General features: G+C 41.5%; 1 protein-coding gene across 1 annotated transcript in view; it reads right to left on the bottom strand.

The window, feature by feature from the left end:
• Positions 1–13,956, bottom strand: part of HAUS8 (HAUS augmin like complex subunit 8) — a 42,426-nt gene that overhangs the window by 5,800 nt on the left and 22,670 nt on the right. Inside the window, exons 4-8 of the mRNA XM_078669322.1 lie at positions 10,361–10,472; positions 9,023–9,136; positions 8,703–8,779; positions 7,179–7,253; positions 2,520–2,678 (exon numbers count right to left, since the gene is read on the bottom strand). Coding sequence (XP_078525448.1) covers positions 2,520–2,678; positions 7,179–7,253; positions 8,703–8,779; positions 9,023–9,136; positions 10,361–10,472 — 537 coding nt within the window. The remainder of the gene's footprint in view (positions 1–2,519; positions 2,679–7,178; positions 7,254–8,702; positions 8,780–9,022; positions 9,137–10,360; positions 10,473–13,956) is intronic.

Genomic DNA, 13,956 nt, shown 5'->3' with positions numbered 1-13,956 from the left:
ATATAATTTGAGACTGTGGACCCACAAGGATTTACTGGAACAAAGTGGCAAGGATGCTGTAAAAATGACAACGATAAACACTGAAACCACTCATAAGCATGCATGTTATGGCTGGTTCCCAAATCCAAGGAATGCAAAGTTCCATATACATTTGTAATGTTGGGGTTGTTATTTGAGAAAAGGTGCATAGCAATTCAATGCATGTCCAAAAAAGTTCCTGCGGTAACTGAATGATTGAAGCATATGACTAAATGAGCACTTACAGAAGAAAGGAAATTGAAACAGGTTAGATGCAGTGAAAAAGTGCCCGAAACTGTTGCTTGCTGGGTGGAAATGAGAAATAACACTTCCCAGAGCAACAGAGTCAGACTAAAGTAGCGATGGTGAGGAAAGTGAGAATGGTTATTTGCTGACCAGACAAAAGGAAAATGTATTAGATGATTTTGAAACGTCTAACATGGACAATTTGGGCTTTTTTTAAACCACGTGTCTGTGGGAAAGGTGGCATAAGACTACACTTGAAATCAACAGCCCTTACTTGGGGAATGGACTTGTATTTCTATAGCTGTATACTTGAAATTTTCCTTCCTCTTGACTCTGCTTTCACATATTTGTGTTGTGAACGATTTGTTCTGATTATTAAACAAATAAAACAAGAATATATAGCACAAACTTCACCCAAATGCATTAGAGCACTTTACATGAGCGCCGGATCACAAAGTTATTTGCCTGAATAATGGAATGCTGAGCTGATGTCACGTAATGAACCAAATTCCCCATTTCCAAAGTAGACAGCCCTGGACATTAGGCCACATTTACATTGGCTAAGGGGCAATCTACAAGCAGCTAACATTGGCAGGAAACTTGTGTTTATGTATCCCCATTGCATTTCATATATTCTTGTGTCAGAATGTACACTTTTTATTATAAACATGTGTTGCATTTAGTAGTGACTACAAGTGCAACATAGGTTTGCTTTATTATAGTTTGAGTGCAACTATTTATATATATATATATATATATATATATATGTTTGTGATTTATGTTTAATATACATTTAGTGAAGGGCAGCAAAATGAATATGCACATTTTTACAGTTCGTTCATTAATCTCAAGATCGGTCCTTTTAAAAATACTCAGAACAGTGTATTAAAGCCTAGTGTAGACCAATATTAGGCAGAGAGGGTCTTCAGCCTGCTTCCTGGGTGATTAGTGTGTGCAAGCTGAAAGTATCCCCTGCAAAGTCCAAGACCTCCTCTGAGTCAGCAGGGCCTTATCTCGAGAATGCCACAACAGACAGTGCGCGTCCTTCTTGAAGTGCAGGAGGAAAGACTTGTTGTTCAGCTAAAATATGCGGGCTAGCGGCCACCTAAACAAACTCAGAAAAACACAGTTAGCTTTTCGTACTTAGACTGCTTAGCTAGGGTCTAGAGGGGAGGTAGTGGTTGCCAACAACTGGTTCCCTCATTCAATAGAATGAACCGCTGAAACATCTGAAGCTTGGAATTCTTTTGGATATTGTGCCCAGTAATTTTTTTCATTCCCATTTCTGTGTTTATTTCTATATCTACAAATGGACCCATTAGCCTTACTAGATTAGGACATACATTTTACTAAAGTCTGAAAATAAGTAGTATAGATTTCTTATATGCACCCATCTATGGTGAAAGGACTTTCGGTACATAGTAATACAGCAAATAATCTTGTAGTCTCACAGGACTGATCGTTGCACAGAATGCACAATCCTCATGTAATGCGTAGGTAGTCCGTGGGATACAGTCCATCAAATTCCCAGTCTCAAACCAGTAAGGTGGCTTTGGGCTTGTGTTTTGGCCAAATGGTATTGGGTTTCCAGAAACTGGGTAGTGTTTCCAATTTTATTCAGAATTAAAGAAACGTAATCCTTTTATGCCAATCAAACAAGGCTTTTGACTTTCAATTAATTTAGCTGCTACTATTCATACAGTATGAGGGATTGACACAGGGAATTTTCACCAAGCTTGAAGCCTTGCGTTTATGGTCTTGTGATACTGCCATGCAGAATATTTACTTTCAGTGTCTTGACCCCAGAGATTGAGGTTGCTTGAATTGCCCATACACGATCAGGAGAGGTCAAGAGTTGACGGACAGCTAAAATGTTGTTGCTGCTGCAAACCTCTATTACAGGTGCTGGTCTACTGATGTATGAAACCTGTACCTAATGTCACAGGTTCTTATGAATCTATGAAATTGCCAGCCCACCAGTCTTCTAAACACCTCTGTTAAATGCTGCTCTCTAAGCATAAACCATAGTCCGCGCATTACCTACAAACACCTGCCAGCTAGAACCCAGCGATCAACAACAAAATCATCCACTTCCGCACAAGCGTACAGCTCACCTGGTCCATGAACAGGTCTTCAGCAGTATCAGTTAGGGGTTTAGTATACCCCCTTTATATGACCAGTCTTGTAAGATCTCTTCCCCACACCACCTTCTTTAGCAATCAACATTCAACTTTCGACCAGTAAATACTACACACCTGGCTTGCAAGCACCTCTGCTAGCTGCTGCTCCTTCTTCAACAGTGAAAGCCGACGCTTCTGCTCATGCACTTTCTTCTGTAGCTTCTCTCTCTCTTCGCACACTAGCAATAGATTCTTCTCAGCCTTTTCCTCGAGTCGACGCGTGTCTTTCTGAACCTGAAAAACAGCAACAGGTTAAAGAAAATCTCAACATGCAAGTGAAATGCAGACACAGGCTTGAATCTAAACCAGCAGATTCGATTCATCTTCATGGGATGAACAATCCTCACTCACTGTACTGCTGAGTGGATACCTGAAGTTCATTTCAAGGAACCTGATCACCACCTCCTTGGTAACACCCTTCATCGTAGGGATACCTTGTAATTGGCGGCACTAATGGGAGAGTGGTCCTCCAGTACTGGGCCTTTTATAGAGGCCTATAATTTCAGTCATTCCCGATCACCCTGGGTTTCCCAATTTAAAATTCAGCCATTGTATAGGTCTCATTCAAGGCCCGTCACTGCAACAATCCATCTACCAAGTAGACTACTCACCTGATCACGGCTGCCTGGTCAACAGTTGCCATATTGATGGCTGCTTCATCAGTTACTCTAGTTTAAGACTTCCTTGTAAACGATCCCGTCAAAGAGCCCCATGGTCAATAACCGCTCAGCAAGCATGCCTAGCAGCCACAGATGGACCAAACTCATCTACCACAAACTCCTCAAAGAAACCCTCAACTTCATCGGACAACTGTCTATTCCCTCAATGGTACTAATTATGAGGGTTTTATCCCAGTTGAAGTTACCTCAGGAACTTCAGAACACGGCTTGATGATGAATATGCTTTTTCAAGGATGGTGTAGCTCAGATTCTACATACCCAGATAATCTCACAGAATAATTTTTGGGAATGCTCAATAGAAAGATTGGATCATTTTGAAAGAACATTTCAGATTTGGTCATGAACCAGTGTGATTCGTATGCCAGAAAAGTAGGTAAGTTAATGTTACATTTAAAGCGGATGATGGACTGCATGCACAGCAAATTACCCTTAAGGTCTCTTGCAGACATAGCTGTGCTGCTGCTTGTTAGAGGTGGACAGCTGCCTGCTTTGGCTTCACAGGTGCAGCTCTCTCCCGTTAACCTATCTACCATTCAACTCCAATTTTCAATTCCAGTGAGATACTTTCTGGAGCTCTCTGGACTCGGACTCAGATACAAATTGGTAAGTGAGCCCGGGAAGAGAGGGGGGTGAAGGAAAAGAAGAGGAAAATGTAATTATTGGATACAGGAGGTGTCCCCTCTGAAGTGTCAATCAAGGACGCTGAAGCATGAATAGTTGCACTTTGTTTTTACCTACGGAAAGGACTTCTAAAATGTTGGCTTTTCTATTGATAAACAATAATTCCTATACAATTAATGGGATAAACAAAGAAAGGCTTCTAGGACCAGCATTGTCCTTAATCTGAGAGGGGAAGACTTGCCTGCCACAAAAGATCCAGCCTGTGCCATTATGATCATAGGTGGAATGGAGGGGGAATACAAGGTACCGCCTCTTTCTAAGGATTGTGAGGCCGTCAGCGCCGCCAGTGCGCCCTATGCTAATCTAGAAAGTTTCCTCCATTTCAATGGCGAAACGGACTCAAAGGCCCACTTTCAAGTGAAGATTTCAACAGACATAGCACAGTCCAGTATCATGGGATACAGCAGCTCTTCAGCTAAGTGTAAATTGGGTATTTTACCTTTCCCCACCATTTCAGGAGTTAGTATCAAAGTTCAGCTGCAAATATATTCAATGTACAAAGGTGTGTTGTAGGGAACATTATAGGACACACCTATTTCATAAATATTCGTGGGCCATTAGATTCACATAAGCCAGTACAATAAGAGGGTGTTAGTAAAGAGGCGAGATCAGCAACCATACTGAACTGCGAAGTTAAATAAACAATTCCTGAACTAAAAAGACAAGAGCCTGCACACCATTTTTAATTAACACACAAACATCGTCCATTATAGTCATCCATTTCCAATTCAATAATACTTCCAGCCCACATGAGTTTCTTAAGTTGGAAAAGTAACCTTCACGTCATCAGGGCTATACCCAAAATAAATGTAGACAATATGGTAGAGATAAGAAGTAAAGGTAAACAATAACATTAAGTGAAATATATGAGTAGAATGCATGATAGCTTGAATGCAAAGGTGTGGAGCGGAGTTAACATGTAGCCTTCAAGGGTCAGAAATCTGATGTGTGCAGTTGGATTTGTGATTTCGGCATTCAAATATAATCATTCAAACAATGTTCTTCAAAAATGTTGCCTACCTTTAAAACCACTTTGTAGTATCTATTTAAGCTATTACTAGATATGTTGTCACTCATCATAAATTACATGATAATGAATAGAACTGCTGAAACCAGCCACATTCTCATGACTTCTGCATTTCTACTATATGTTCATGCTACCTTTTAGTACCAGAGACTGAATGAAAAAAATATTTACAAAATGTAATAAATGTGGGTAACATCACTAACGCTGGAGAACTCGATTGGTTCCCCAGGGATCTACCTTGTATACCCATCTGTTCAATCTTCATTGATTCTTTCAGCCGGTATAATTCACATCTTTTATGCTTAATGTTTACTCTTACACAGATGACAGCTAATCTTTGTACGTAGGAATGCCTCCAATGAGGTCTCCTCCTCAAAAGGTTGTTCACTAGCAGTGTGAAAATCGATGGGAGGTAATTGGCTTAAACTTAACAAAGACAAAGAAGAAATTCTAGTCGACAAGTCAACAACAATTTCTGGCATCCTTCAGATTTCAGACCTAGTCCTCTTCCCGCACAGCAAGCAAAGCACCTGGGCACCAACTTTGGTGCCCCACTTCAGATGGAAAATCAAGCATTCTTTGGCATCTCTTCCTGCGTGTTCTACATTAGACTTCAGTGCCCTATACCGCCTTCAATATTGACAGGGCAGACATAACTGCTTTGCAGCCCTTATAAGCCGACGGTTGGGCTACTGCAGCATCTGCAATGTAGGTTTAAAAGGCTGCTGTTAACCCTTCTACAAACTATTCAAAATCAGGCCCCTCGCATGTTAATTGCCTCTCCCTGCTTGTCATGCCAAGTCAATTGTGTGCAATCTAAAGCGACCTAACTGTTCGACAATGGATCATTTGCTCTTCATAGTAAACCCAGCTTTCTGTAGCAAACCTCCTTAATTCATATCTGCAAGACTGACAAAATTCACTTTAGCAAGAATGCTTCATTCAGCTCACTCAATTCATCCTTGTATTGCCATTTTCGCAAAGCCTGTCTTGGTGGTGGGGGTTTTCGGTTCAGGGTTCCAGTAACTGGAACATGTTGCCTAAGAAAATCTTCCAAACATGACTAGTCATCTCTCCTTTAGGAAATCTACCAAAATTGGTGATTTTTTGAGCTCTTTGTATCACATTGCGCTTCACTATCCTTTCAGCTATTCACTCAAATTCTGTTTACTTTTTTAACTTTGTTGCTCAAGACTGTTCTAGTCCGCAATAACACCAAGAGACACCCGGGTATAACTGTGCTTCAACAAATCCATATAAAAATACAAATTACAAACTACGCTTAATTAATGATTCCAGTTCTTAATCTAAAAAACTACTGTATCCTCTGCTCTCAATACATCATTTCATTAAAAACAAATTATTTATAAGATTCACTAAAGAAACTGAAACTTCATGTTTTCAAAATCGTCTCGCAAAATTTACCGTGCCATCTACTGCACTGCAAGGTACATTTTATAAATCCTGAAACCGGAGCTCAGGCACAGTATTGGGAAGAGTGGCGTGGATGTGATTTTTAGAGCTAGCCATGCCAAATATACATGCATATAGGGGCTTTTGGTACGCAGCCTTCATGCATTGTTCTGCTAAATTGTCATTTACATTTTACTTCTGCCTGCCACTAGGCAATGGGTCGGAACACCTCATCCATTGGTCCCCTGTCTGAGCGAATTTGCTTTTGCAAATGGGCATAAAAACAGTCCCCTTTTACAATACTAGGACTGGTGGAATGATGTACACTTTAAAAAATAAAGCATTGTTTTTCTTTAACTTTGTGATATAGCTGGAGCTCCCCAAACTCTAATGCCATCCCCTGGCTGTCACTTTGAGTATGCTGCATTGCGTGTGCGAACTGCTAGCAGCAATGCAATCTTTATTAAAAATACCATTCCAAGATGGTCACCATTGCATGCACATTTGTGAAAACAAGTGGTGACACAATGGATGGCAATCTTTTAATGGCATTTGCTTGATTTTATGACCAATACCATTCCTACAGGACAGCCCATCACATCACAGATTGCGACCTGTCCAAACATAACACAATTAGTTACCTTGGGATGACTTTGACATATTTTATTATTGTTTTCAAAGCAGAATTCCAGAACGTGGACGGTTCTAATCTGATCTCATTAGTACTTAATAGAGAAGCAGTTAAGTATGGATATGTATAGCATTACAGCTCTCACACTCTTGTCTGCAAGGGAGGTTTGTGTGAGCAGAGAGTCAACAAAACGCTCAATTCCATCGGAAATATCCAGGTACAAAACAAACTGGTCTACTAGTTTCAGCATCACAGCTCAAATCACTAAATATTTGTTTGCCTATGTATCACTTTATATTTACCTCTAGGCGGAGTAAGGTTAGCAGCTGTGTCTGTGCCTCATTCATTGCCAGAACTTCCTCAGGCACTGCAGGAACCTAATCAAAGCCACAAAAATAGCAAAGTCATTTATGTCTTATAATCCACACTCTTTCATCAATTGTCAAGGTCCATCTTTAGATCTTTGTGTCCCTACACCCCGCTTACAGTTTTTTAAGATTATCAGAGTTTAAAAAAAATGCATGTTTGACTCAGAATGTAGTCTGGGGCATTTAACAGGAAAGTAGGCGCAGAGTCTCTTGTTTGAATGTTTTCCTACACCATTCTCTCCAGCGCCCAACAATCGGACCCACAGAAAGTTGTATATATTACCATAGTCCTGATGGAGAAAGTCGGCTTTAAGATAGCTGCTACTAAGTGCTTACTTCGTGCTTTCGGCAGCGCCTCTTCAGAGGTCAACAGTGGGGACAGGCAGTACAGTTCAGCCAGCTCACACTTCTGGATCACCGATCCTGGAGTGATGTGCCGCTGACCACGTCCATTTACTTTTAGTGCAAAAGGTGTGTGGATGAAGAGTCCTGCAAGAAAGGCCATGCTGCTCTCCCCTAAAGAGGGTAGGGCTTTAAGAGATGAGATGTGATGGCGATGATTACCAGCATAACTGAAACAAACTTAAAACAAAAGAAAATAAGAAGATCAATATGCCTCAAAAACCCATGCCGGCGAGAGGATGAGGAGAGAAAAAATGTAAATGATTGGAGAAAAATGTAAAGGGTTCCGCATCCTGCCAGGTCGGAGGCTGAGTAGACGGATTCATCCTTTCCAGGAATCTGCGTTTGACCTTATGATCACAAGTTCAAATCCTGGTGGGTCCACTCAGCCTTTCATCCTTCGGAGCTCAATAAAATGAATACCATGGACTTGGAAAACAAACATCTCCTACTGCAGCGCCAAGAGACCAAAGGATGAAAGTGCGTTTTACAAATACAAGTTATAACATAACATGTGTATTTGTAAAGCCCTCGTTCACCCAAGGGAATCTTGGCACTGAGTAACAGATGCTAATTGTTACCCAACTCAATGGTACGCATTTTATCAACCTCAGAAGGGTGATACCCACCGGGATTTGCACCTGTGACCAGGAGGTCGAACACAGGCCCATGAAGGGGATGCTTTAGACCACTGAGACCTTTTTAATGCTGTGCATAGGTGCTCTGTTCCATGGTGGACATGACATGGGTTAAAGAGGAAGGTCGGACTGGATAGATCAGTAGATAGAAGATATATTGCTGAAATTGCATTGGCCCACTGAAACTTTGTGACATTACGAGACCCCAAATCTTAGATGTGATACGGTGTACGTAAGGGTTACGTTTTTTGCATGCCTGTTAGCTTTCACTAACTTGGCTTTTTATTATATTTTCACGTTCAATAATTTAAAAGCTTCACCTAAACGTTATGCAACGACAACACATCGCAAAACCAAGACAATACCATTATCTGGACAAACATGTTACAGATTTTCAAACCAGTGTGGAAGCTCTTACTGGAGGCTGCTCCTTTTTGGGAGGTTTAGCATCAGTTTTGAAGAGGACTTTTGGAGTCTTTCTCTGAAATGTTTTATCTGTAAAAGAAAACAGTAAGTTGTCGAAAATCAAAGTCTACCTTTCAAGAAGACTTCATTTCCTTCACCAAGTGACTTCCTAAGGCACTGGTCAAGAGCAATTAAATATTTGCTATCTCATCCTAAATAGATCTGCCAAAAATATTGAATTGTCCATTCCCACTCCTCTCATCAAATCCACAAAATCTGTCCTGTCACACTTTTAGCTTGAACTGTTAACGTCTAAGAACACGAAATACCTACCATTAATAACAGAAAGATCAAGATCAGGGCGAGCGATTTTGTGGCCTTCCAGCAAAGTGGACTGCAGATCACCTTTCCCAAAGATGGTGCTATCCAGGGGGCCAGTTGGAAGTCCTGGGGGAGAGATGTTATTTAACAATTATGCACCATTGCATCCTCAACTGCTGCAGTACCAGCAGTCTGGCTCTACTGCAAGTACAGTGCATCCTGTATAATATGAAACAAATACATCTAGAACAGAACAAAGGGTTTGCTCCAGAGAGCTACTTTAAGTCTATGTATACCCATTAAAATGAATCCCTATCCGCCACGATGGACAAAAGGGGCATAATGCAAAGGACATCCTTCTACATAACTTGGTTAATAAAGAACCAAATATGGTCATCATGCAAAGTGGAGCCCCCCCTTTAAGAACATTGCATTAACACAATTCTTCAAAGGACCATCAAAGTTTAAACTAGAGATTCACTTCATATGTGAAAACAATACTACACAAATACAGCCATTGATTTACTTCTCAAAAGCTTACCAGTTAATAATGCGATTTGTTATTTTCCACGAAATACTAAGTTTCTTTGGAAAACAGATTCAAAGCTAGTTTTCACAAAAGATTCCTATGTTACAACAAAAACCATAGATAGGCACAGGAAGGCGCCACTACTCCATGCACTCGGCATTGTAAAGAAGAAATGCCCTAGCCACTCCCCCTGCAAAGTTATTGAATGCACAAAGTAAACATGTGATGTTCTGCATTAGTTAATGTGACAAGTTCCAGTAACAGTACAATTAGATATGAATAAAATAAAACTACAAATGTATACCATACCTATATATTGCCCTATCTGCCATTCATGCAAAAGACCATTCAGTGTAATTGAACATAAAATTAAGCAATTGCATATTACAGCTAAATACAAACTACACAATTCTATAGTATTTCAAAAAACAACTATTGCACATAAAATGTATTCCTAATATAAAGTACCATCCGTAAAATAAAAAATACATGTGTCCCACAATAAATAGAGTAATCAAGCCTTCTTCTGAAAATGCTGGTTAGGTTTTAGAATTTCTTGTTTATGTTTTCATAAACACCCAGGCCAACTCCTGGGTTTAATGCAGATGTAATTTGTTCCTCCTAATTCAAACTGTCTGTGACAAGCAAACTACGTAAAAAGTGAGGCCGTCCCACTGCATTAAAAAGCTACAGTGGTATCTCCATTAAAGAGCTCATGTTTATGGAACTATTTGGAGTACTGATGGTTTTCAAAGATGCTGGTCTTTTTGGTGGTCTTCAGTCTTCTTCAAAATTTCATGCGAATCCATCAATCAACTTACCACTCGGGGCCTTGAACCTCTGAGGCGCCATGGACCTTCTGGTGGGTGTACCACTGCCGGTCCTCTCAGGGGGCTTCACACCTGAACAGATGGTTGTATTTTGCAGGTTAACCTGTTAAAATAATTTGTTAGCAACAATCTGAAAACTGTAAAGTTACTGACTTTCAATGAATACTTAAACGGAAAATTATCCACCAAAGTTTATTTTTCAAATTAGGACAGTCTTGTGACACCTTCCATTGGACATATTAGGTATATGGTGTTTCAGGTAGGTAGTTGAAGATTAGGCATCTTCAGGTGTTTCTCACACACACACACACTATCATGTATTCACCCAGCCAAAGTCACCAAAGTTTCAAAGTACACTCAGCCTTTTGTCCTGCAAGTTGTGGAACGTGACAGTTAGCACTCGCTAACACCGCCCAAGTTTTTTCTGGATACTAATAACAATTATTGTGTTCTTTTTTATTAACCTTGGAAAAGAGAATGACTAATAAGAGTTAAATGCACACCATAGGAGTGGAAGGCACGGTGTGGGGGTTCTGTTAAGTCACTAAAATAACAATGCAAATTACAAACTTGGTGACCTAGAAAAGACAACGCTGTAGAGGGCAAATCACTGAAGCGCTGCCAAGACTGATTCAAGCTTAGGCTCACATAGTATAAATGCAGGTAGGGAACCCTATCCAGGAGACACTCTCATCAAAATAGTTTCCGCCATTTTATTTATAATGAATACCATTCCCAGGACGTCAAATCAACCCTGGTAAATGCCATTCATAAACCGCTCAAACTGTAAGCCCACCCTGCACCTCTACCCTATGGGAAGTGGCCTTTGTGCCATGTTGTTCTTGCTCAATGAAATTCCACTGCCCGAACTGTACTGAGTAAACAAACAATACAGCAGAGGCAGGAGACAAAACGCCATGGAAGATTGGTGAGGGGGCACAAACTTTTCCCCGTAAGGAAGAAAGTTGGGGTACAGGAGGGGAAGGCTGCGGAACCCACCAGAGAAAAAAAAAAAAAAAAAAAAAACACACTCGAGCATCTCCATGTTCCTGTGGAAGAGCAGTTTTTTTTTTAGGCAGACTCTCTTGTTGTGGGCATCTATGCTCCTCCATCAAATACAAAACATACTGCTCACCGCTTTTCCAGAACAGTAGCATGGCAAATTAAACAAGCTCTCGGCATTGCGTGGCGGGAGGGGGCGGGGGGAACGTCGAGGGCAGGCAGGATGACTCAGGGGAGGGGGCGGAGCGGGGCAGAGCGGCATGTGGGTGTGAAAAGCCGGGCCTTTGAAGTGAAGCTAAGCTTCACTTCAAAGGTGTCGGAGGAATGCGGGCGGCTGTGCACGCGCTTTTAAGCTCAATGCACATGCGCATTGAGCTTAAAAGTCACGGGCACTGCAAGGAATCGCCACGATTCCTTGCAAGTTAGATAAAGTGTGGATGAGCCCCTATAGTCTCGCTTGCTAGATGCGCATGCGCATCGACAGGCGAGACCTAAAAATAAAGCAAGAAAGAAAAGAAAGAAGCATTGGCAAAGCCAAAAGGTCTCGCCTTTGGGGTCTATTGGCTTTGCCAATGGCGTCTAATGATTCTGTACCTAATTGTTACTCACAGATATTATTCCATGGGCCTAAAAGAATGGTCTGTGCTGTTACTGTGGGCAACATTGATGTCAGTAAAGCTGGGATCAGGGGGGGAAGGTGCATGTGATGTGTGTGCAGGTGGAGTGAAGACTGTACATGGTGTGGGCTGAAGGTTTCTATCTGCACTGCCCTCTAAATGATGCCCCTAGTCTCTAGAACAGTCAGAGATGACAATAGTGTTATGCTGTATCTCAGTCACTATCCATCTACGGCACCCTGCTGTAGGTGTTTACTACTTGCTGTCCCTACCTTTAGCAAGTCAAGCATGCAAAGGAAGTCACTTGATTATTAAATTGGAATGAAAGGAATCTTAGGGCTCACAACCTCCTTATTCGTTTAGTCTCAACTCTAAACATTAAGAATGCTTAGAAAAAGGATCCGTTAAGGTATCTGGAATTGATGAATGGCAGCTTGAAAAGTCACTAAAAATAACCCCGATTTTTGCATTTTTCCACTTTCAAAATAAATGCAGACAGAAAACTAGGTTTTCGGTCTGTATTTATGTGTAAAAATCTGTTAAAAGGGTAAAACTGGGGACCTGCTCTCATGTCCTCCACTGTTGCTTTCTCACGCCACATATTCCATCCTCTCGGCCCTCAATTTTGCTCCCCCCATGCAAAAGTAAGTTTAAAATCATTGCCTTTTTTGTTTAACACAAATATGCACAAATTGCTGGTTTCCATCTTCTTAATCCTATTCTGAAACCTACTCGCAAACTTTCCTGGCAAAGGCTGGCTAGATTGCTACACCAAGGAAGTGACAGAGGGTCGGTTCACAACCCTTTGAATTCGGGAGAAAAATACCCCAATGAGTGAAATCAACTTTTTGCAGTGAAATACTCTTTTGATTTGTAACCATAACCTGGCACTACAGGTAAGAAGTAAAGCATGGGGATTGAGGGGAGTAGGGCTGGCCTATGCTTTCTCCTTGAATCGTGTAATGAACATGCACTCACAGAGACTACTCCTTCCATGTACTGCAAACCTCCTACATAGGCCGATTCAAAGTCACTCTCCCAAATGGATAGATTTCACAGTCTTACATGCACGGTCCACCAAAAGGACCCCATTAGGAATTCACGTACCCCCCGGTTGTCCCAGACCAATCCAGTCTCCATTCATCCTATCCAGAGCCTCCTCCACATGACTGATTGTCCTGCCCAACTCCAGAGCCAAAGTATTTACCACCACCTCTACCCAAAATAATTGCAATTTAAATACATTGGTGAAATGGATTGAGAAGAGTAATCACTGAAGAGAACGAGCTCCCCAGCAGAGTTGGATTGGGATAAAAAAAAAAAATCAGCCCGGGGACACCCAAAAGAAGTGGCCCAATTTGTGTATTGCCTTTCTGCAAAACGCTGTTTCAGCGAAGTTTTATGAAAAGAAAGGGGGTGGGGGATGTTTTATTAACTTCACTTAGATGAAATAAAAAATAAAGAGATTACTTCACACTTCTGAGCCACACATGAATGCTAGTAGGACCACTTCTGCTAAGGTCCTCTGCGCCCGCTCAAACAGCATACATCAATGGCCCGGCCCAGTGAGAGAAAGGGAGTGATACCTCCGCCCATCTGTCTCAAGAAAGGCTACTAAGGCACCCACTGGGCCGCTGGCAGCATCCTAACAGCACAGACAGCCCCCAGGCTGCCCAAAAAAGCAGCCCACAGCTGGAACTCGGCTACTGGCCCTTCGGGCATTTCCCGAGTGCCCGCCTTACCAATCCGACCCTGCTCCCCAGAAGAGGTGATCCACGTCTTCCAGCAAATAAACACAAACAGATTGTGCCTTATGACAGATATTTATACTGCGTTCATCTAGTTCATTCAAGCTAATAAGTTTAAGGGTTGGTGACAAGGCTAAAGAAAGCCAATAATCCAGTGCTTAATTTGTAAAAGAATAAGTTGAGGGGCAATAAGTGCTGCTAAGAAGCCGACTGGCGAATG

This window comes from Lissotriton helveticus, chromosome 12, assembly GCF_964261635.1.
Source record: "Lissotriton helveticus chromosome 12, aLisHel1.1, whole genome shotgun sequence".
Lineage (NCBI taxonomy): Eukaryota > Metazoa > Chordata > Amphibia > Caudata > Salamandridae > Lissotriton > Lissotriton helveticus.
Note: the sequence above shows the minus strand (reverse complement) of the source record. Positions and strands in the feature narration are given on the sequence as shown.